We start from the raw sequence: 25180 nt of genomic DNA on the forward strand, positions 1-25180 counted from the left end.
TCACCTGGAAATTATTTTTTCAAATTTATTCCAGCAGGATCGAAGGCTAGATATATTTTCTTTCAGTTCACAAAATTCTTGGTTACATTTCTTTTTGGACTGTTCACCTGTTTCTGTATCTTCTTTATTATGTGTATTTATCTGCGTGCAAACCTGAAAAAGAATAGTTTGTATTGTTAATTGAGAAATGCTTATTCTTTTCATATAGACATCTCCTAAAACAAACTGAGCCTGTTGCATCTCAATAAATAATGGAGGCACCTTCCATGGCAATTAAGGCAGAAAGCCGGGCTACTCACAGAATGTGCCGTGACGGTACACAGCCTGCATCACTCTGATGTTCTCGCTCTGAGCACGGCCCTGCTGCCAACTCTGTCCACCGCATTGGGAGAACGCAGCTTTAACATGGACAGCTGAAACCAGTGTGTGCAACCGAGGACACAGACATCCTCTCTCAGTGGTTTAAAATTTATCCTCCATTATAGGAAGGACTGGAAAAATAAAGCCAATTAAACTGTGAGCCAAACTGCAAAAGACAGGACTATGTGTGGTACCTTGAGAGTGGTGGAACAAGACAACCTGTTCCCAGGGGTTGGTGCTGTGGCCTAGAGTTCAGGATCTCACCCAGAGACAAGACGACTGTGGTTCTCGTCTGTGTTCAATGACTGTTCATGATTTTTACCAAATGACTTTAATTGGTCTTTAAATAAAACCAGGCATCCACGAGGTTTGGCGGGAGTTTGAAGGGTGTCCTGGTTTGAGGTAAAACAGAACCAATTTGTTCAGTAACTTCGTTTCTTAGCTGGGCCTCTTCTAACTACTGAAATTAACTGCATATTGTGCAGACAGTGTTCACTCTCTCAGAGTGATCAGACCAACTGTCTATAGCTGATGCCCAGGCATGGTATGCAGAGAGGCTCCTGCTTATACTTATTGCTATACCACCCAAGGCCAACCAACTTTGTTATTTGCCCCATTGGAGGGTCGGAAGCGGAAAAGCATAGTGGGGTCCCACCTGCAGGGAGGAGCAGATAGGACAGGTGACCCAAAACTGACCAACAGGGTATTCCATCCCATCTGCCTCAAGCTCAGTATAAAAGCTGAGGGATCAAAGGGTCAGCGCTCTTCCTTCAATGGCCGACGTCTGAGGAGGTCTCTGTTCGTCTGCCTGTGATCCCGATCCTGAATCCAGATCCATAATCCAGTTCCTGTCCGTCACTGAGTCCAGCCTGGGACTGCACCAGTGCCAGCTGGTGTCGTGATTTTCATCTCGGGAGCTTGATACGGTTTTGTATATTTTTCATTATTTCTTTTTATTTTATTATTAATATTTCATTAAAGTAGTTTAGTTCCTTCTAAACTCATACGTCTCTTTTTCCTCCTCTGCCTCTCTCTTTGAAGAGGGGTAGAGGGCAGCATCTGTCGGTCCCATCTGGGGTCCCCCAGGTCCCCAGTAGCCAATTTGGCCTAAACCACAACAGTTGGATTCACCAGAGGTGGCTAAGCAAAATATAGACACCAACATTACTTTGAAGACCTGGTCCTAGATTATAAGAGGTTCTCCATTTCAAGGAGAAAACCAATGAGTTAAATGCAGCCTTCAATCCAACTATTTAAGCCAATGATAAAGAATTACATCCTTTGGTGCCTATGGGGAGGCTATTTGAAGTTGGTCAACATTTTTGGTTCAATAGGTAACTGTGAGCCACACTTAAAAGAATGCTCTTCCTTTGCTATGGTAGTCTGTAGGTCATTGCACTAGATTTGAGTAACATCAAGGAGCAGATTCTGCCAATGACTAAAAATCCCAGTATTTTCCTATCTAACCATTCCTGTTGAGTTTGAGATACTGTGGTTAAAATAAAGATTAAAGGGATTATGGAAAGGACAGAAGCTCCCACTATTTGTTTGTTGAAACAACCCAAATTAAACATTAATCTTAGGCTAGAACCCCAATAAAAAGTAACAACTATGGTCTAATACAGTAGAGAAGTTAAAGGCCTTCTTCACATAAGTGTGGTCTTCATCTTTTACTGGAGAATTAACTCAAGTATTTTAGCACTGAACCAGAGTATATGTCTTCACTACAGACTTTCAGATCATTGTCTTACTTGGTCTTTCCACTGGGCTTAATGTCTATTACAAGACATACGCTATACAGAGCAAAATTTGTCATGCGTGTAACATGTGCATCATAGTTGTACCTTTGAGAGGTAGTTATGGCAGTCTGTGTTGAAGAGCTCTAAGGAATGTCACATACTTCCAATAAACTGTAGCCCATCACTACCACTCACCTTTTCTTTTTTAAGTCTTTCACATTTGCACTGTAGAACCTGTAATGTCCCACATGAGACTAACGCTGCTTTCCATCTAAAGTCTTTGCTGATTTTTTGCTTATGAAAGAATCTGAGCATGTTGCACGCCATACTCTGTAGTGATTCTACTTCCTGTAAAGAGAGCAAGAAAAGCACGTCCTGAAAAAGTCTGCAAACCATTAATTCTTTATAATTTCGGTTTGTCTTTTAAAAAAAGCTCCACCATTTACCATTAGCTTCTTTTGCTTTCATTGTGCAAATATTTTCCAACAAAACACGTCTAATCTGACCTACCTGCCATCTCTTCAAAATATTGAAAGTATCAATTTGTAGTAGTAATAATAATAGCGTAAGGATGTCAGGGAGAAATCATAGCCATAATGAAATCAGCTGATGCAGGTAAGAAAACAGCCAATTATTTTTGGAGTCCGTCCTTTTATCAAGACGTCATAAAATCTGCAGCAGCAGCTGGCAATTGTGCTTTCTGTCATTTGAGAACTGCTCAAGCCATTACTTTTAAAGCTTTCAGATCTGAAGTGAAAAGCTTAGCTAGTATGATTTTCTGAAGAAAAATGAAAACAGATGTTGGGATTTTTTTGTTTACTTCCATTGGCAAAATAAAACAAGTTTTCTGTACTATTTTGGATTAAAAATATAGAAGAATCTTTGTAGTAGGAAAAAAAGAGCATTTCTTGGATATGGGATTGCTTAATATTTTAATTTTTAAAGTATTCCTTTACTTGACAAGGTAATGTGATTCCCAATTCAAAAAAGGAACAGCCCTGAATATCATGATTTGACTATTAAAAGGTAATATTACTCTCTATCACAGTATGTTATTTAGGGACTGGGCTGTACGAAGAACCCCTTTGAGTTTTTACTCTCTAAAATAAATTCTGAGAAGTTAAATTTTACCTGAGTATCATTGCAGAAAAACACTTTGCTATGTTCATGTTTTTTATTCTTGCAGCACCTGTCACGATACTCTGCAGACATATTTACCTGTAAAATATCATATATGTTTAAACATGGAAGTACTTTTAATCAATTGAGCCAAGTTTTTCACTAACAGCTGGAGACGTCAACTCTAATTTGTTCTGTAGCATCCCCTCGGGGGTAGCAGGGTCAGGGTACAAGTCTGAGCTTTTCCTTGGCAAGCAGGCAAAGAAAATCCCAATCCAGCTACAATTTCTAAACGTATTCACAGGATCTCATAGAAGCAGAGAACGGCTGAGGTGGGAAGGGACCTCTGGAGGACATCTGGTCCAACCCCCCTGCTCGAGCAGGGCCACCTAGAGCCAGTTGCCCAGAACCATGCCTAGGCAGCTTTTTAATATCTCCAAGGATGGAGATTCCACAACCTCCCTGGGCAACCTGTACCAGTGCTTGCTCACCCTCACACTGAGAAAGTGTTTCTGGATGTTCAGAGGTGACCTCCTGTGTTTCAGTGTGTGCCCGTAGCCTCTGGTCCTGTCACTGGGCACCACGGTAAAGAGCCTGGCTCTGTCACCTTTGCCCCCTCCCTTCAGGTATTTCTACACATGGATGAGATCCCCCTGGGGTTGTTCAGCCTGGAGAAGAGAAGGCTCTGGAGAGAACGTACTGCGGCCTTTCAGTACTTAAAGGGGGCCTACAGGAAAGGCGGGGACAAACTTTTCAGCAGGGCCTGTTGCGATGGGATAAGGGGTAGTTGTTTTAAACTAAAAGAGGGTAGATTCAGACTAGATATAAGGAAGAAATGTTTTACTCTGAGGGTGGTGAAACACTGGCACAGGTTGCCCAGAGAGGTGGGCATGAGGCCATCCACCATCCCAGAGATGTCCCATCCCTGGGAACATTCAAGGTCAGGTTGGACAAGTCTCCGAGCGACCTGATCAGAGTTGAAGATGTCCCTGCTCATTGCAGGGGGTTGGACTAGATGAGCTTTAAAGGTCCCTTCCAACCCAAACTATTCTATGATTCTAGGATTGTGTCAGATGTCCTTACTTAGGCATGGATATGAACACATTAGACAACTTAATTCTTAAGGTTTTTCTGCAGATTTTTGTGTAATAAATAATTATAATTAATATATAATTAGATAATAAATAAATAAATAATCACCCTAAACCCTATATGAAGCCACCCTATCTGTGGCTTCATTTGTTAACTGCTAAGGGATTTACCCATTCTCACTAACTTCCTCAGATCATCTGTAGCATAATGTACAGTAACCATTTCTGAAGGCAGTTTATTGGCTGTGAACTAAAGCAACCTAAGGGAAATCCTGCCCTCAGAAAAGGCATTAGTGAAAATCAAATTAACTTACGGAACTCTAGTATATAACCCACTAGTCATCTTCATAACTGCCTCCAAAGATCAGGCTGAGGAACTGAAAGTTATTGACTTTGGCTCTGCAATTGCAGGAAAGTGCCTAGTGGGCAGTTGCTATCACCCAAATGCCACTGTCCATAACATTTTCTGGTAAGTTATACTGACAAGACCATACACTGATTTTACATAGAAGACAAATGAATCTCTTAAACTGGGAAAAATAAAGCCGGGAAAACGAAGAAACCTGCGCAGTAGTTGCTTGCACATGGCTATTCTAGGAAGTAAAGGCTTCAGAGTTCGGTACATTCCTGCTACCTTTTACAAAAATTCATTCATTAAGGTTTTATTTATTTATATATTTATTTATTTTATTGGATGACAGTTTTAGTTCTCATACAGTCTCCTTAAAAACTCTATCATCTCCTAAAAAACTCTATAATATTTTTTACAATAAAAAAAGGTAAAGTCTTTCAAAAAGTATCTGGAAGAATGTCATTGCTCCACTGAAATCCTTGATGGCACCCTGGGGCACCAAATGCATCAAGTTTCTTTCTGCAATTGGGCTGTGGCAAGGTTTTGCCACCTCCAGCCCTGGACAGCCCCCGGCTTCCCTGACCCTGCAGCTCCAGCAGAGCTGGGACGCACCTTGTGGCTCTCCACCAAAGGAGAGCAGCAGGATCTGCCTCCCAGAGGCTGTTATTCCTGTCGTATGGTTGTCTCTTACAGGTCAGCTACCTTATAACTGCTCACTAAGAGGGTTTATTTTTGCTCTCTAGGAAACACTTGTTTTTGTCAGAAATAAGATGACAAACTAAAGGGTCTACTTATCTATTCTAATTTGGCCGTGAATATTTTCCCCAACTCTGGTGCCTTGCTCAGGATAAGGTCCTTTATCTACAGAAAAGTACCTTTCTCTCTTCATAATCTCAACAAACACAACACGATCAGAATGTTTTTGAAGATCAAATGATCGTTCCCTGACCCTAAAGGTATTTTGCTTCCAGATGAGGGCTGATGTGTCTTGGTCAAGAAAGGTTGGAAACCACTGGCATAATGCTCTGAAGGATAGTGGTGGATCGTAAGTGTGAAGAAATACAATGGCTCCTGATTTCACCTTTGGAAAAGCACTGTATATCACTTGTATTTCATGCAAAAAGCTCTTGATTTAAGACTGCGACAGAATGGTGAGTTCTCTCGTTTAGTGACAAACTGTCAGAAAAATCCCATTTTCATAGAAATGCCTCTGCTAATCCAACTGTGGAAAGCGCTTTCTCCCATGAACGTGTTCTTGACAGATGAATTTAATTGTTAATAATTCATGATGAAGAGTTGGAAGGTAGGTTTTGGGCACAGATCGGTAATCTGCTATGATACTTTCTTACAAAACTGTAACAAATCTGGCTGATAAAGCCATAACGGAGGAGATTTACTACTGTGAAAGTTCAGGTTTTTTCTGCTGCCATCTAGAAAAGTTGATTCTTTGTTGGCTAAACGAGATATATTTACAGGTAAAATACAAAGAAACTGTTATTGTTGTATGGATTTTGTGCCTCTGTGCATTTGTATTCAATGGACAACATAAAACTTCAGTCAAGAAGTCTACAATTAGTAGACTAGATTACAGGTTGTGTAATGCTTTCTGCTCTTGATAAGAAGATATAAACAGAAGCAGTCATGAAATAACTTCATAAAAGAGTACTTTTAAATGTAATATACTATTCAGGGCCAAATGGTATGTGTGTCAAACTACACGGTGCACAGGCACTGTATCACAGTGTTTGTACATGCAAATAGACAGCATCCACAGATTTTAGAGATTTTAAAAAGACTGAATTGTTGCACCCCCTCAAGTAAAGTCACCGTTCCATGATAACGTGTGACTTTAAATTGGTCTTTTATCTTCTGTTAACATTAGAGCGTTTTGTTATTATTATTTGCCATCATCTAAAAATAATCAACATTTTTTGAAAGCCGCAGACCTATTACTTACCAGCTCATTGATGTCGTGGCTTAGTATGTTCTCATACTTCACACGGATTTCAGTTGTTTTATTTCCCATTGCACAACTAGATGAATTCACTGGAGACAGAACAAGGAGCAGTGGCAGTACCCGAAAGATAGATCTAAAAAAGGCTGGATCACAACAACAGCAGTTAAGTACATATTAAACGCCATAGAGTGTATGCTTTATTAACAAATACATTTTGTAATCCGTTTAAATAGATTAAAAGGGATCTTTGTATAACCAAATGACTTGTACCTTGAGGGAAGGATTCAGATCCAGATTAAGACGCTATTTGGGTGTCTAAACTCCCTCAAACTCAAGGATGATTTAGCCAGAGTGGTGAAAAGCCTGCAGCTATTGAGCTGACCTGGCACTTGGTGTCTCCTTGGGCTCAATTCATCTCCAGGCTTCACTGCAAGCATTGATGAGGTCTCTCTGTTGACATTAACTGGACCATAACCACCTAGTACGTACGTAGACAACTGTCTCAGTCAGATATGCGCAGATTCAAGTGTCTTAATCTGCAGCTCAATCCCATCATGATAATAAATTTTTCATACGATAAATTCTGCAAATGCCCATGAACACATCTTTACATCAAAAGTGTGTTTAAACACATTTTTGGGCTGACCAAGTGCACAAATCCATACTAGTGGCCATAACATGCAATGCACCCTTCTCTGCAAGGCTTTTGCAGTCTTTTGGAGCAAATCTCACTTTCCCTCTCTTTGTTTCTCCCTTCAGTGCAACATCTTGCTTTGCTCAGACCCCTGGTCTTCTGTCCTTGCATGACATCCAGGAAAATCTAAGTTCTGTGAGGATGGGAAGAGACAAAAATAAAAAGAGACCAAAATATAAAAGGAGCCTGAAGGGACTAAGAGGGTGACTGGAGGCTGCAGGTGACTGGCCTGATGCTGGGAATGAGGGAGACTGGGTACAGGACGATATTGGGATTAGGAAGGTCATAACTGGACTCTGGCCTACAGCTAGACTGGCTAGGATGATGCTTAAATGGAAGATTTGGGAAAAAAACAGAGATAGAAATTTAGGTTGGAGGTTTATCAAAGATCACAGCAGCTTCGTGGACTACTAAAAGTTGTTTCTACCCATCTCGGCTACTCAGTAAGAACAACAACCGCGTACAGAGTAGCTGTGGGGTTGCAGCCAGGAAAAGCAGAAGGGATGCCCTGACCCCAGCTGCTACTTTCCTTCCTCTCCAGCGAGGGTGGGAGCACTGGGTACAGCCAGTCCGGCACTCACAGATGGGCGTCTCCGGACTTGAGCGTCACTAGTGAATCCCAGCCTCAGAGAGAAATCTTGAATAACCCAGACAAAAGCGATGAAACTTGTCCATAATCTTTACTGAGCCACCTAACCTCTGCGACGCAAGAACCGCAGTCGCACCGTGTGCTCATCTGCCATTCATAAAAACACGGTCCCTCACAGCCCATCCCAGCTGACTCCCGCCGCACGCTGCTGCTTCAAAGCTGAATGCATACCACCTTTCCAGACTACCAAAGCCTTTTTCTTGTTCTTTTTTTTTTTTTTTTTTTTTTCTGATGGATTACTTGGGAACACGCTATGATGTACACCTCTGTCCTAGAAACAGGACCCAAAAATTTTCACCAGTACAAGCTGAGCTCCAAAATTCTTCTTGTGGCAAGCTGCCTGCCAAATTTTAATGGGAAATTTGATGGCGTGAAAACCAGATTTTCTAACCTTTTCATATACTGACCAACAGAGGTCTATTAATACCTCAAAAAATCTAGCCTGAAGAGCTAAATGGATCTGAAAATGGATCATACCTGTAGTAAATATAGAAACGAGGTAAGGCAAATCTATTACGATTCCCAAGCTCAAAGTGAACACCTGAACTCCACAGAGCTTCACCTTTGTAAATCTCTATGCAAACGATATCTATGCCAAGCAAATTGTCAATTTGCAGGACTGAGATTTAATATTTTACAAAAAATGCAAGAACTCAACTACAGGACAACATTTTTCCAATATACTATTTCACCGCTTGACTAAATTGCAAAAAAAAAAAGAATGGCAATGCTTGTTTCCAAATAACAGTGATATAAGCAACTTGGATATGCTACATCAAAAATATGCTTTAAAAGACAGAAATAACAATCTTCTACATTAAAATGAATCTGACAGATTCCATCACTTAAAAGTTGGTTTGTCCAGCAACAAGTGGAGATTATAGCTAATTGCAAAGTCACTTCTATTTCTTTATTTTTACTTTCTCTGTATTGTACAGATTGTGAATCTTTTTCGAATGAGGAAATTACAGAATCAAAGCAGATAATTCTGAAAGAGATGCTGAACGCTCATGAAGTCCCTTGACCCATCGCACGTTCGCGATGAAACCTCTTCAGCCATTCCTAAATGATTTCTCTGGAAACTTTGGACTGAGAATTGAAAGGATTTTTCTTCAAGTGAGGTAATTTCAAAAGAAGCGGAATCAATAGCGCTCCATACGACCAGCACTTCAAAAGAAAGGGAGCGTGTATTACTGGTAATACCCCATCCTTTCAGTAAACTCCAAAAAACTCCAGTGTCATATCTGGAAAGCCCCAAAAAATTCTCTGAGAAAAGCCAGGAAGAGTTAGCATTCCAGTATTTCCAAACGTAAAAAAGCCCCTCTTGACTGTGGTTGTTTTTTTTTTAGTTTTTTTTTTTAATCAAAAACCCAGCCTGGAAGTGGCACCCCAAGCACTCTGCCGCCCTGTGACGTGCTCCCGGCCGGACCCCGCCGGCTCCCTGCATCAATCTGCCTGCGGGGGCCACCCGCTGCCCCCCAAAAAACACCAACTGCCCCCCAAAAAACACCCACTGCCCCCTCAAAACACCCGTACCTCGGCGGGCGGCCCCCTCTGCCCCCTGCCCCATCCGCCAAGCCCCGCTCGGCACCGCGCAAATCCCCGCGGGCACCGGTTAACAGCCGCTTTTTTTTCTTTTTTTTCTCCCTCCCGCCTCGCCTGACCCCCTGTCAAAGGCGCGGACGGGCGCGCAGCGCGGCTCCGCGGGTCGCCCCCGCCGCCCGCCGGGCGAGGAGACGGGGCTCCCGCCGACCCGACGGGGCGGGCGAAGCGTCCCCGGTGCTGCGCGGCACCTGCGCCGGGCGCGCCCCGCGGGGCGGCCGGTGCCCGCGGAGCGGCGCGGAGCAGCGCGGAGCAACGCTTCTCCGCAGCTCCCCCCCCCCCCCCCAACATCCCCATCCCCCGCCGCCCCTCACCGTCCCGCTGCCTCCGGCACTCCCGGGCTCCGCTTCCCGGCAGCGGGCGGGATGGGGACCGGGCGCTTTTACTTTCATTCTAAGGTGAAAAGGGGAAATAATTAACAACAACAACAACAAAAAAGCAAAACTGGGAATTTCCCCGGCCGTCACCGCGGGTTTAAAAGGGCACCGGGCGGCACCGCGCCGCCACAGCAGCCAAGGCGGCGGGGCCGGGAGCGCGGAGACAGCGGAGCCGGTGAGGAGCCGGTGAGGAGCCGGTGAGGAGCCGGTGAGGAGCCGGTGAGGAGCCAGCGCGGGCGCGGAGAGGCGCGGAGCGGCGGAGCTCAGCCCAGCCCAGCCCCGGGCGCAGGTGGAGCGGGGCGCCGCGGGGGGCTGTGCCCGCCGCCGCCTGCGGAGGGGCGCGGTGCGGTGCGGTGCGGTGCGGTGCGCGCTCCTTACCATGGAACATGATCCGCGGGGAGGGTGGCAGGGAGCTGCGCCGGCGGCTCCGCCGTCATGGTGGCGGCGCCGTCTCGCCCATGGTGCCCGCGGAGCGCCGCGCAGGGGAGCGGGAACGGGGCGCGGGGGGGGTGGGGGGGGGAGAGCGGAGCGGCGGCTCAGCAGCCCCCCGCCGCCCTCCTGCCCCGGGGGGTCGCGGCGCGGTCGGCGGTGGCTCCGGGCCGGTCGGGCTTTGCTTTTCCCATATGGGGCTTCCGCCGGCGGCAGGTACTTTCACTTTCTGCTCCGCCGGCAGAGCCCGCGGTGCTCCCCGCCGGGCTCCCGCCGTCTCAGTGCGGCGAGGCGGGCGCGGGCGGCTGGCCGGGCGCCAGGGGAGGAGGCATCCCCGCTCCGCCACCGAGGGAAGGCGGTAAAAGCGTCCCCGGGGACGGGCGGAGAGGACCGGCGGCGGGCAGGGGGGGCCGGTGGCTGGTGGCCCGGTGGCCCGGGACGCGGACGGAGGAAGGGCGAGAGCGGCGGGATCCCCGCGGGGCCGTGGCGGAGCGGCTGTGGCGGGGCCGTGGCGTGCCGGCGGGGGTTACATAGAGCCCCGGCTTACACGCCCAGTGCCGTGTGCGCGGCCAGGGAGGGAAGGATGGACCTTGGCAGTGAGCGTGGAAAGAGCCGCTCATCCGCGGGGAGGAAATCCTTTAAAAAAAAAAAAAATAAAAAAAAGAGGGTGAAAAAAAACCCAACCACCGTGTTCTGGAGTGGCTTTTTTTTTTTTTTTTTTTGGAGGAGGAAAGAGAAGTTGAGTTTCTGAGCTGCTCCACGGTGCCCTATGGCTCGCTCTGCTGTCCTCGGGTGGGTCGTGGGAGGCGGCACTGGCCAGAGGGCTTCGTCTCGGGTGGAGGGTTACCCCGGGCTGCTGGCATCAGGTCAGCGGCGCAAGGTGGACCATTTTCTGCAGGCTTCGCCTCCACCCCCCTACCTCCCCCCATCCCAATGGCTCGTCTTGAGAAATCTGAGAGGATTAAGAAAAGACGGTGAACGGTGAATGGCTCAGGAGGGTGTTTTAGTGTAGAAGAAGTTCAAGTTGTAAAAGAAAGAGCTGTAGCCAGATGTGTTTTTTCCTCGGTAAATTCAGAATGCAAAAATTGATGCTTTAGTGCAGGTGAAAAGCTTGGAATAAAACAGGATATGAAACGTCTTTGTAGCATCCCCTTCACATCTCCTGCCTGACATACTTTTTTGAGTTCTACATAATTTTCCTGCACACGAGCACAGAGAGCTGATTCCGTAACCCTCTCCTTTCTGATAAGGCTGCTTATCTAAGGGGGGATAGATATTGGGGTGTGAATATCAAGGAGAAAATACATGGAGCTGGCTAAGGTGTAGGCTGCTCAGGATGGTTTCCTCCCATTCTCTCGTACTGGAATTGTGCCACTTCATTCACGTGTGAGGAGGTACTTAGCCCTCTCTACTTGGCTCTGGACCACACTCTGCTTTGGATTGGGTACACATTTCTCATGAGTTTTTCTTTGGAAAAAAATTTAATCTATCCTTCTTCAGAAGAATTCTGACGAGATTCAGGAGTGAGGGTGTTTTCCACCCCTTCAGCTTTGAGCAGGTCGACTTTAGTAATAATTTCACATCACTACCGTAGTGTTTGGGCAAGGGACCCAGTGATCGATATCAACACAGCTCCATGCAAAGAGCAAGCACCTGTCCTTGCTTGTTCCCTTAATGTGTGCCAGGCTGGATGTGATGGATGGCTCAGATCTTTAATTTGGACAAGGATTTTGCCTCGCTAGTAGACACATGGTCTAGTTCTTAGATGTGCCTTAAGTTGCCACTCTTTTTTTTTTTTCACTTATTGTCTTTTCCCTCTTCTGCCAAATGTTGTCTGAAAACATCCTTCAGTGCACATTTGAATTTGCTGGTGCGTGCAGGTCAGAGAATGACACGGAACTCTTCTTTTTGGGGGGAACAGTACCTGGTGTAATGCAAGCAAATTTATGACTAGCTGTTTCTAGGGTCTGGTGCTTAGAGACTGTCACTTTCGAAACTCAAAGGTTTTGAAAAAGCTGCACTATAAAGCTCCAGTCGTGCAAAACCATATCCCCAAGATATTCCTTCCAGTCAAGGAGTTCTTCCAATTTCTTATGATAGCACATGTGTGCTCACAAAATAAGGTATTTTGTGCAGATGCTAGTACACTGTTAGGATGTAAAATATAAAGGGAAACTTCTTCAGCTGCTTTGGTTGTGCTAGTTTTCTGGCTGAAACATAAGGAAGACTGATAATTACTTCCATTTAGATTTTTTAAAAATAGTGTGATTGATGGAAGAAGTCAGCGTAGCAGCTTTATGCGTTAAGGGGAACATGACTCTGAAAGGTGATGCTGGAGTGTTAGTAGGAATTTTGCTCTTTTCTTCGGTAGTGGCAGGGTCTGGGCTGCTGTATTTTAAGAAGACAGTCTGTCCGTTGAATGTATGTGGAGCATTTTCTTTAGTCAAAGGGACAAATAACATGGTGTGATCCGTACTTTGACCCTAATTATGTATTTAGATCCCAGTCAGTCCCTGTTATGAGACCTAACCCTGGACTGTGGCATACACTTACGATATAAATGTTATTTGATGTATTTGTGTGTGGAGAATGCCTAAATAGTCAAGCTTTGACGTAACTTTTATGTGCTTTTAAAAATATTTTGAATCATTACGTGCGCTTTGATTTCAAAGCACTTCTTTCAATGATTTAGCAATGATTTTTTCTGAAAAGATTGCCTGCATGAAGATCAAATGCAGGTCTTCAGAAGAGCACATTCAGCAGACAATTGCCTGTTTTTTTTAAAGAAAGAACAGACACCAGCCAGTTGAAATATTAAAAGAGAAAATTTACGACTGCTTGTATGAATATCGTCTTAATAGCCCATTTTAATCAAGAACTCATGAAAGGAGTCTTGAAGGACTGCTATAAAAATTTATCCCATCTGAGACTTCAGCTGGCTGATACCAGTTTGCCCGTTGTGCGAAACGCAGTTGATGCTGAGCTGTAAATAGAGAGCTCTCCCTCCGGAGCTACGGCTTGACTGTGGCTGTGGGTAAAACCTTTGGGGAGAGAATAAAACTGAAATATTTCTGAGAATAAAACTGAAATATTTCTGTAGAATTTCTTTCTTGGGTGTTAGATGTCCCACTTCTTTTTAATACCTTGACAATTTGTCTGTTTTTATAAAGGATGTATTAGCTTTACTACATAAATAGTTTGACTAGGTAAAATTTCAAATAAGCGACTTCTGGAATGATGTAGACTAACACAGGGCAATTAATGCAAATGTGTACAGTTTTCTCTTTCAGCCAGCTTTCAAAAATAACTTAAAACTGTAAAAGAAAGTGCTGAAAATTGCATAGCTAACAACTGGAAGGCACCAGTAATTTTATCTGTTCATGGATGAACATCTTCGGTGATTCTGTTCAGTACATTTTCTGAGGATAGTTTCTCTAAACAAGTTTAAATTTAAAGATTCGATTGTCTCCTGACCTGGTCAAAATTAGTCTTCGAAAAGCAGCTATTTTTGGCATTACATATTAACTTCCACTGGAATACCAATATTCCTGGGTAGCGACATGATTGCAAAGCACAGGATTTCTTGTTAAGATTCAGTTCTCGAAAGCCCAAGTACTTCTGAGAATGGTGCTGTCTTTCTGCAGCTGTTGCCTGTCAGCTTGAAAAGATCTTTTGCTCGTGACTTCAGATTTGACTTTAGGCTGCCTGCAAACTTACAGTACCATTAGTGAATGACTGTATTACAGGATAAAATTAGTTGAAAAGTTATACTTTTTTTTTTTTTTTTTTTGGAGTAAAATGCTGAACTGAGATTTGGAGTTAAGTTTATTGTGCACCCAAAACTCCCCTTGATACTTAGGTCTGGAAAGTTCTAATCTTCCATCATATTTAAGCAAGACCAAGGGACAGACACCCGTTTTGTTGCATTACCGTAGCTACTTTTTCTGCACAAATCATTTGTCCTGTCATTGGGGTGTGTGCTGAGAAAAAACATGAACTGACTGATACAATTTTTTAATGCAGAATTCTATCTTACGTTCACTCAAATGTAACGTATATGTCTCTTTTTTTCAGTGAGAATTCAAGGTAATTTTCCCAATGGAGGTTAGGAAACAAAATATTTCTGGAAATTAAGATAAGAATCGTGGAAGCGTGGAAAGCGCAAAGGAAATTTTTATTATCAAGCTGTTGAAAAGCTTATTCCTTCAATAGAAAGCAGTAATTATTTTATCTTCCTGTCTTGCAGTACAGGAAGATGCTAATAAAGATTTTATCGAGAACAACATGCCAAATAAAGGGATTTTGATAAACCACCGCTGGCAAGGGAGAGTTTCCTAAGAGCAGCACTGCCAATGTTGAGGAGATGGTGTGGTGTGAGGCAGTGGCAGTGGGAATCGGGCTTCTCGCTCCTGCCTGCCGGGGCAGTACCCACATTCCCAGCTGTGAATCCATCCCAGAACCCTAAGTCGGGGTTTGCCCGTGCCAGTCCGGCAGCATGAGGAGGCTGGGACCTCTCTGGGCTTCCAGCCTGCGGGTCAGCACGCTCAACCCCAGGAGCCAGAAACAGCCCTTGCCACCACCTTCTGGGCTCTCACTGCCCCTCCTGTTAAAGCTTTGCTACCTGTTGTTGGATTATTGTAATTGAGGTTTGATTGCAGGTAGGAAGAGGGCTGCTAGTGCAGTTCACCGAGGAGAAGGCTCAGTGTCAGAAATGCACTCCCAAACGTCTATCTTTAAATGAAGCGGGGCAGCCTCGACTCCTTTCTCCAAGAGCTCCGGTCCCGCTCACCCAGCGGTGCAGGAGACTACCCGATCGCGGCGAGCACTGGGCGGCGAGCGCAGGATGCGGCCATTCTCCTGCTGGCGATGCTGTGGGCGAGGGGTTCGGCAGGCACTTGGGGACCCTCTGCTCAGAACCACTTCTGGTCTCCATTTGTTGGCACCTGGGTGTGCCCGCGATCCAGCCCTCACTGTGCCCGTGGGTCACATCAGCTGCTGACGTCAGCTCCATGGCAATGAGAGGCGTTAGTGGGGCTGTCCTCTTCACCGAGTGGAGGTTTTCGACCTGGTGGTTGTCTCTTTCAGTGCCTCGGACGAGGCTCTCCAGTGTGGGAGAAATAAATATTTCAGCTGGGACAAATTATGAAAGTCCTGCTCCTGCCTTAGTGAGCCGCAGAAGAAAGAAGGGGTTGGGGGAGATGGGTTTCTGCCCATGCATTTTCTCTTGCTTTTCCTACTTTAAAAAGTGCAGTTTCGGGGTGGTGGTGGGGGAGGTTTTGTAGCAGCAATGATCTTTACAGATATTCACCCATATTGAAGTTATGAAAATTTCACTGCATTTCAGGGTCTCGGAGGTTCATTTGGTTTTGGTGTTGTGCATTTAAGAGTGTTTTTCCAAAATTATAATCAATTATATTTTATGATTTGTATGAACTTATGTGTCTTTTAGTGGTGGCTCTTTTTTACAGTGTTACATATACAAGCACAAAAAGGCATTTATTGAACTTTTCCTTTTTAATTTTCTCCTCTCCTCTCCTCTCCTCTCCTCTCCTCTCCTCTCCTCTCCTCTCCTCTCCTCTCCTCTCCTCTCCTCTCCTCTCCTCTCCTCTCCTCTCCTCTCCTCTCCTCTCCTCTCCTCTCCTCTCTTCTTCTTCATTGCCCATTATTTATCTTGAGAGAATGTGGTTGGTAAGTAATACCCATGGCAAACTGTCCCTAAAATATTTTTTCTTTTTTATTTCTTTTTTTTTTTTTGCTTCTTTTTTTTTTTACTTCTTTTTTTTTTTTTTTTTTTTCTTTTTAAAGAGAACTGGGAGTCTTCCTCTTGGTTTTAAAAGCAGGCAGAGGGTCACCCTGGAAAGTGACAGCAACTTCGGTGGAGCAACTGTGCCAGGGAGTAAAATTAAATATCTGCACCAGAACCAGAGTCTACCCAAGGAATAAGTTTCAGATCTTAAATCTTGGAAATATATTGCAAGGTGCTAATGATTATTTTCTCTTTGCTTTGGATGTGTGTTAATAATGTATGTGTCCCATTACAACCATTCTGACGAAGGATTTAGGTGTGTTACTAAGTTAATTGAGACTTTTTTCCCCATTGGAAATATTATTATAATTTTTTTTGTAAAATCCCTTCTCTGAATAAGTGCTTATTTTAGGAAAGGATATTCTGTGCCTTTCATATATAACAAAAAGCTGACTAGTTTCTCCAGGTGTGAAAACAAAATTAAATATGATGACTTCTGTGAAGTTCAGGGTTTTTTCTTTTGCTAACCATGCCTTCCCAGTCTTGACAACTTTTACTTGACTTATTTAGTCCAGCAACATCTTTAAATCCAAGCACTTAAAAAAATCTTATGAAATGCACTCTTTACTACCAAGGAGCTGCATTTATTGCATGGTAGTAAACTATCTTGAAGGGAAAGTCTGTTCTTAAAATTGATCTTTAAAAAAATCAATCGATACAAAGAAATTGTTTAAAACAGAGATCACTCACGGTAAACATGGACTTTGTGGGCCTAATGCTGCAAGCGTGTGCCTGCATAGCCCTAACTTACATGCTTATTTTTAAGCAAAAGATTAATTTGCAGATTTGAAGTTCAGCTGAAAACAGAGCATCTCCACTTTGAAGCTTTGACTTCTTCCTGACATTTATTTTGCTGTTGTCTGGAGTTACCCTAAAGTGATTCCAAAAACATCTCTACCTTCGAAGATCCCCATTACGAATGTGCCTTGTTTGCTGCGAGTGTGAGATCCGTGCATGGTTAGAGTGGGAGGGGGAGGCTGAGAAGGAATCAAAATTACAAATCAAAATACGGTGTGCTAATGCATTTTATCCGATAAACATCACTTGGCAAATCAAAAGAGTTGGTGCATGCCGAGACTTGAATTTCTTTTTTTACATAGCAAGTACACTTAAATATTACACGAAGACCTAGCAAATATATTTCATAAGAACAGTACACAGGTACTGTGTTTTTTGTTTCATCATAACCATTTTAAGGGGCTGACTTTGAAGCAGTGAATGGATACACGTGTGCTTGTGCTATGGTGTTTGAGACTTTCTTCAACTTTTCTCTGATTTATTTACCTCCTTCGGTACAGGTAACAACATCAGCCCTCAACAATGGCAAGTGACCTGAAATGAAAACGTGTGAAGAGCTATAAATTGTTCTAACCTATAAAAATGGATCGAATAATGGTGTAGACTCTAAAACTAAGAGGAAGAAATGAGTGAGGGATCAATAGGAGCTTTTTTTTTTTATTTTACATGACATTCAGAAATTGTTCTCAAAATATTCAACAGTTGCATTTTTAAAATGATGATGAAGGACAAAGCTAAACATGGTTGTCCAGTCTCTCTTTTCCTCGAACTGCAATTACTACTGGCTAATAAATCGATCTTTAATAAGCTGTTGTGATTTCAGAAACAAGTTCTAGAACGCCCCACGTTGCATTGGAGGTTTGAGTCTCTTTCAAGGGAGATTCCTATAAAAAGGCATTTCATTTTGAAGGAAAAACAGCACTAGCAGGTGCAGCTAATGAAGGTTAGTAGATTGATAGTAAAGGTTTCTCAAGTCAGCGGTTTTTAGCCCCTTTTTCTCTAGAAGTATTGAAGAAATATACCGTACGTCTCTCATTTCTTTTCCCTGGCTTATTTGTTTGATTTCTGGGCCATACAGTTTTGGAAGGAAAAATAACTTGCTAGTAATTCACAGGCCGTTTCACAGGCAGAGTTCCATTTTGCCACCTGTTTTATTTGATGTGTTGTCATATGGGTCATGAGAAGCTGTGGCATTTTCAGTGTGTGTCAACCCAGCGTTGTCTGTTATCTTGTCTGACCCAGATGATACAGCTTAGTGCCTTTTTCTGTGTATGGTTAAGATTAGGGCACAGCTGTGAGCAAGGCAGCTAAAGATGTGTCTAGGTAAGACCGTGTGACTGGGACATTTAAGGAGATGAATGGGGGTTGCAGTAGGGAGACATGGGCCTCCTTGGGAGCGCTAGTCCATTACTGGCAACCTGGTCTCCTAAATTAGGAGTGATTTGGTAAGGTGATGGAACTGCCACATCTTCCTGCATGGAGGCAGTCTTGAAGATATCATGGCATCACATATGCCGTCTTCATTTCCTTCTGAGGAACACCCTAGAAAGGGTTCCCTGTGCCATACTGTTCTCACATTTCTGTTAAGATCCCTTACGGCACTCTTGGTACTGCTGGTGCACCCATACATGGAGTACTCCTGAGCAAAACATGAGTCTCAAGTCCACGTGGCATCCTTCTTGCACTTTTCCTGCCCCAACTCAATATTCATTGTTCCTTCCTCTGCTTATAAGTGTCTTGTTTGAATGTAAACGTTACCCAGTGGTGCTCATAACACAACTTGTGAACCTGGGCAAAAAGTCTTCCCCAGTGCTTATCGGTGTATGTGCTAGCAGGTCAAAAGCTCAAGCGCTTGCTTCCGTGGCTTTGGAGTGGGGTATTCAGGAGCCATATGACCAGCTTCCTCTACCCACAGCTCCTGGAGGACAAGCTAAAACTGCTGTCCCCTCCCATTTCCCTGGCATGTAAACCTCTCCTCCTCACTGGAAAAAGCATCTAGACTATAATCAGAGCTCACCATTACTCACTTTGGCAAGCAGAAGACATGGCAACCTCCTGGGTTTATGTGTTTTTTAGGAAAAGAGGTTCTAGGGAAGTGAGTCTCTAGGAGACCAGATAACAAAGAAAGTACCAAATGTTCTCATTCTGGTAAAAGAAAAAAATAAATATTCACTGTTGTATACACCTTGGCTCTTAGCACTTGTAGATGGTAAACAGAGAATGTACCCATAAAAAGTAGGAATCAAAGCTTCAGTGTGGTCCGGAGAACTCCTTTGGCTCCATGGCAGCCAGTGACCGTGACCCCCTCGACAGCAGCAGCCTCTCCCGCTGCCTCACCATAGCTGAGTAAAACAGCAGAAATAAACCTGTGCTATGTGAGCAGGTTGCAAACTTGTTAAAAAAGCCAAGTCTGCCTCACAGGCAGTATTTTAGTTGATACAGCAATGCATATGTGACTGCAAAGCTAACATTATAAAAAGAATTTGGGCTGAAATATCAGGAGTATTTTCCCCTGAAACTGGACTACATAAGGAACACCATGAAGATAGAATGGTGCATGAGCACCACTGTCATCACCACCAGTTAGACTCCGTCTCCCAAGGACTCATCTTTTTGGGGCTCTTCAGCATGTGGATATTAGTGTGCATATGTTAGCAACAGTTGGGAAGTATGGGAAGTGCTAGCAATTACCAGTTTTTTCACTTTTGCTCGTTGAAAGATTATCAGCCTCTTCCTGGTCTGTCCTTCCTGTTCCCACTGGTTGGAGTCTGTGCACGGCACAAGGCTGTGTTCCTCATGTCACAAGTGTCCTCTATTCATCTAGAGGCCACCTGAGGAAGGAGCTCGGAATAAACCGAAACCAGGTTCTGGAATCGGGCTTAAGCTGTGGGAAACCCACCTCTCATTGAGTCTGTCAGAAGATCTCTCCTTAGCCATTGTCCTGCAAAGAAGCCCTCCATTAGTTAGTAACTTTTGGTAGGCAAATTACCTAGAAGCCCGCCAAGGAAACCTACATCCTACAGTGACCTTTCAAGCTTGTCTAAATCCAAGATGGAGATCTGCTACCCAGGCAGTCAAGAAATTCCTGTTGTCAGAACGTGACAGGGCAGGCCCATTAGGGAGAGGGAGCAGGAGGACATCCTTCTGGTCTCTGCCCAGGAGGTGTTTCCAATATAAGCTTTGGAAAGTAATCAAGGCATTTTCCCCGAGGCACATCTGCAGAGAATCAAATGGGATGCCTGCTTCCATCCCTTGGCTCTCTGAATTCAGTGGGATACTTACCTCCCAGGTCCTTCTGGTGCCAATTAAATCTATTCTTCCCCCTTTTCTAGAAGCATTTCAAAAAGCTTCCAGGTCCAGAAGAGTAGAAGGTGCTCAGGTTTGTCAAGGTTGGAGTCACTGCTGCTAAGCCCTGAAACATTGTTTGGATGACTGCATTAGAACGAAGCAGTGGGAGCATGCAAAGGCAGCACAAGGACGGACCAGATGGTAAACAAACTTATTAATTACTCAGAGATTCCTTTCCTCCTGTTTCAAGCCCTGCACGGAGGGTGTGCACCAAGGATGCACGCCCTGGTGTGCCAGCCTGAGAGTGCTGAGAAGGAACCAGCTCCGTATGAACGATAAGGTGGCTGGTGTTCGCAGGGACCTGGGGTGTGACAACCTTCTCTCCCCAGGTTGTCTGCATGATTTATGGGCACAGGGGAGTAGAAGGCTACAGCGTTTTGCTTTTCGCCGCAGAAACACTTTGTGAGAATACTTTGTGGTTATCTTGCCCCACCACAGACAGGAATTGAAGATCATAATATGGCAGATGGATGTTTCTTTTTAAATAGTGCTAAAAAAAAAAGAAACAACAAACCAGCAAGAAGGTGAAGTAGGCGTGACTTTTCCATGCAACACTAATTATAAAAATGTTGGAGATCCTCTCTGAATAAACTCAAGGGCTAGCCTGTTTCTTTTTCCCTAGCCAGCTCTCCTAGCTGTCCCTAAGAAGCCTGCCAGAACGCAGTCAGCCTGGTGACAAACTCCTGCAGAGGTAGCCTGAGACACAGGTGAGAGCACGGCTATCCTGGCAGGAGATGGGCTGGTGATGGCTGAGTGGGACAGCAGTGGGGTCCGTTCATGACTTGCCTGTGCTGACAGCCCCAGGGGTAACAGCTGGGATGAAGCTCTGCTCATGTCCTGGGCTATGTGTGTCCATCAGGGACTTGAGCCACTGCTCAGCACCTTTACCTCTTACAGTGTATTGGCATCGCTGTGCTCAGAATAAACAAGGAAAGTAGTTGTTTAAGAATAAAATGACAAAACCACGCATGCGTGTGGCAAGGCTAGCTGGCACCATGGTTGCCAGCCGCAGCCAGCTCCCGGGTAGGTTTTTGCTTGTTAAATTATGTCACCACATTTGACTGGTCCTATTTGAACAGAGGCACCAGGCAAATGGGAGGAGGAGGAGGAGGGGAAAAAGTGGGTAGGCTGGAAATCACCCTCATCTTTCACTCCAGCAGCTCTCTGGATGTTGCTGTGGAGGCGAGACAGGCTTTGGTTGTGCCACATGTGAAATGACTGCCGCATGCTGCATGTCAATCCAACAGACTCAGCAGCTAAACAAAATGGTAAGTCAGGCGTGAGACGTACCTGAAGAAGGGGCAGGCTGGAAAGAGGTTGCTAGCATGTGTGGCGTGAGAAAGTGCAGCTTTTGCTGTGCTGTTTTATGGACCACGTGGAGATTTCTGGCTCAAGATTTCTGGCTAGACAGTCTGGAAAAGCTAAAGGTGCAGCGAGGGATGCAGGATACTTGGACCCCAAGAGAATGAAATTGCTTATATGAAGCCTTGTTCCCTAGGGGATGTCAGGCTGTTGGTGCTCCCCACACTGTTCATGCTTTTTAAAATCAAATTGTCCATTTTTTACAATTTGGAAGTACTCCTGGAAGTGAGGACTGGCATCCGCATACAGCTTTTATTTTTCAGTATCTCTGTAATAAGTGCTGAAGAGTTAGGAGATTACACACATTTACGCAATACAGGTATGGGCAAAGTGAATACAGCACGCTTCACGAAAGCACACATGTCTAGCTTCTATTATCTATTATTATCTATTATAATAATTCTTTAGTAAAATTACCTTCCCCCCAAAACGTTGAAGGTCTTTGTTTCCCTTCCAAGCAAGTGGGCTAGAGTAGAGTTTTTAAGCTGGAGAAAGCCCCCATGATGACTGTAATGCTTAGTTTTAATTATACGTAAAATTGATGGTCCAACAGCTTCTTGGCTGCTGCTTTTGTCTTGTGTCCCTTTACTTTTAAACTGAAGAAAGACGTGTCTCTTCCCAGCCTGACAATATTATTGATAGATTATTTTAGGAAAAGTTAAGTAAAAACAGGCTGGGTGACTTCTGAAAGGAGGACAAGTGCTGAAGAAAAATACTTGTTAAGAAGCATGTAACTTGTTCACTTTAGCTGCCCACACCGGGAGAAAATTTGGCACGGCTCACGCGAAGCGTTTTTAATGTTCCAGTTAAAACTTGATGTGATCTGTCAGCGGCAGCAACTGTTTGTGCTGGCTTTTGTAGGTATCTGTCAGTGTTTGCTGGCTCCGCCTGTGCGTGCAAATGTTAAAGGGTGCCCTTCCCTCGCTCTTCGAGGGTGCTTGCAGTAGGATGGGAAAGAAGGACCTCTGCTCCGTAGCAGCGTGGAAAGCACATGGCAAAGGCTCGTGGAAAGCCCGTCATTGCTCCATGTAGGTAGGGCCAAAATAAAAGTGTTGCACATGATGGAAATGTTTGCATGCTGTGTCTCATGTAATTTATTATTTGTTTTGTCCTGATTTCTGATTTCCCTTCCTCCTTTTCAATAACCAATGAAGAGTTTGTTTGCTTTCCCCTTTCTGTGCCATCTGCGAGACAATCGATTTTTTGCCCTTGTAGGGGCATGAATACAGGTTGATGTCAGAGATACACGCTTCTGAAGAAGATACACAAAAAAAGTAGTATCGGTAGAAGTGCCAAGGCTGAAAGATAGTTTATTTGATTTGTAGAGTGATAACCTGATAAACTGGTAACTGTAATGCTAACTGAATCCAACGGCATGCACCGCAGTGGTTATTATTATCCAGTTACTGCTTCAGCTAAGTGCCACTGTCACTCAGTACTGTCATTAACAATTAATGTGATGGCTGCTGCACTAAGAACTACCACTATTACGTGATTGTTCCTTTGACATGGAAAAAGAAGTGTGTAGATATAATTATTTTTTATCTAATAGGTCATTTGCCTCTTGCCCTGAAGAAAATGACCCATTAGGTAGAAGAAATGCTCTACAGTTTCACAAAGTAGAAGATAATTATGGGATACGAAGACCTGCTAGAAACCAGAAGAGTTATTTATGATATGCATATATTATTTCTAGTGGAGCTTGAAGTCAAACAGGTCAGTAAGCCAAAAACTTCTGAACTCTGCCATTTAGGTATTGAGTAATACTGATGGTCATAAAGCACCTGATATTCTTTAATTGAAGTGAATAATTGTATATCTCAAGATGCCATGTTATTTCAGATGCTTTTGTAGAACAAAACCTATTTGAGCTCAGAATAAAAAAGTTTTACTCTACAAATATGCTTTTTGCTTTTGATTACCCTCCTTCTATGGTAGAGATGAATGCAGTTTTGCTCTTACCTGAAATCACATTTGAGAATTCCAAGTAGGTCTTTAACAAAGAAAGTTGTCTAAATTCAGCAACTTGCAAAAATGAGGACGTATCTTCAGTCTCATCTCCAAAGCCAGAAATGCCCGACAGTCGTTCTGAGTCCTTGTCTTCTGTCTCCTAATTTAGGTGAGTGGAGCCCAGCTCAGAGGTTGGGCGAGACGTGTTACGCAATGCTTGTTTAGTGTAACAGATTTTGGCCAACACATACCAGCTGAAACTTGGCAGTCTAGGTAGGCTGCAAAGTTAAATTCTGTGTAGACATGTTTACCTTTTTGTTAGCTACCAAACATGTTTGGGGGATTACATAAAATACTGTCCTCTGATAACAGGAGCTGTAGTCTCACCGATTTGGAAATTCAAGTGGCTGACGTTTTACACATCAAATTTCTACACTGCAGTGGGTATGAAACTTTCCCTGGAGCTCATTGCTGGTTTAGGGCATATCCATAATGGATGCCGGTATAATAAGGTCAGATATGCTGTGTACTTCTAGAAGTTTTAATAAGTATTCCTGTAGCTGCTGGTTTAGTTGAGATTGTAACACTGACTTCCTGTTGTACGTAGCTATCTGAAATTGTGTGTGCTTCATAAATGGATTAGGTGACTTTTCATAGTAGTTTAACTTCTACTGATTCCTTTCAAATATACTGAACTTTCCTAACATGCCGTATTTTACAGGTGTCACCTTCTGCATTTAGATTCTGCATTCTTGGAAAGAATGCAATTAGAAAAAATTAACAAAATAACCTGTGCCGAAGTGGGTCAGCTTAAGGAATACTTATTGTCTTTCTCATTAAAGTTCTGGTCTACAAATTTCTTCAGGCTACTACTCTAAGAAGTGGTGCCCTAATAATTTTTTTTAAATGTTTTGATATATGAGGGTGTGAAGCGTTGAGAGTGAAGGATGTAAAATCTTCTTTTATAGACTTCAGTGATTCAAACTTTTATTAAATAATTGACTTCCCTGTAGCATTAGGTCATGCTGTAATGCAGTAGTTGTTGGCGATAGGTCTGGGAAGCTAATTTCAGAGTTAGATCACAAACAAGACCTACTGTCTGAATATCACAAAGGTGTCCTTCGGTGTCTTTTAGAAAGCACAGTTTTTACTTTCTTATTTGATAGAATCCTGTTATGGATTTTACATATGTAATGTATTTTTAAGTTATTCTACATTTGGTTTTAAACCAATTACTAATATGCAACTGAAACTGTCGGAGTACTAGTAATATTTTGTGTGTAGTCTCAGACTATAAAACATCTACAATATTTACTTTTTCCCTTAGAACCTCTTCCTTTTTAGTAAGAAGATTAGATGAGAATTAGACAACCCCCATTATCAATCCTTTTCTCTGCCAAAAATAAATGAGATATTAGTTCTTGCAGTCAGGAGAAAAAAATTCAAAGGCTCAATAGAATAAATAAGATTGTTAGAACCAAGATCTCCAACCGTTAGAACTATAATCAACTTAAACCAATTTTAGAAATGTTTAATTGTTGTCAGTA

General features: G+C 43.6%; 1 protein-coding gene and 1 long non-coding RNA gene across 2 annotated transcripts; one reads left to right on the forward strand and one right to left on the reverse strand.

Moving 5' to 3' along the window:
- Nucleotides 1-9531, reverse strand: IL7 (interleukin 7; the record flags this gene model as incomplete). Its single annotated transcript, XM_082499237.1, has 5 exons — nt 1-153; nt 2295-2447; nt 3231-3317; nt 6619-6761; nt 9498-9531. The coding sequence occupies 5 exons, from the start codon at nt 9529-9531 to the stop codon at nt 1-3; spliced, it is 570 nt and encodes a 189-aa protein (XP_082355363.1).
- A 10807-nt stretch (nt 9532-20338) lies between these two features.
- On the forward strand, nt 20339-22575 carry LOC309668795. Its single transcript, XR_014268871.1, has 4 exons — nt 20339-20462; nt 20944-21028; nt 21479-21589; nt 22545-22575. It is a non-coding gene; the product is annotated as an uncharacterized lncRNA (long non-coding RNA).
- The last annotated feature ends 2605 nt before the right edge of the window (nt 22576-25180 follow it).

Source organism: Vanellus vanellus (assembly GCF_965231255.1).
Source record: "Vanellus vanellus genome assembly, chromosome: 2".
NCBI classification, from domain to species: Eukaryota; Metazoa; Chordata; class Aves; order Charadriiformes; family Charadriidae; genus Vanellus; species Vanellus vanellus.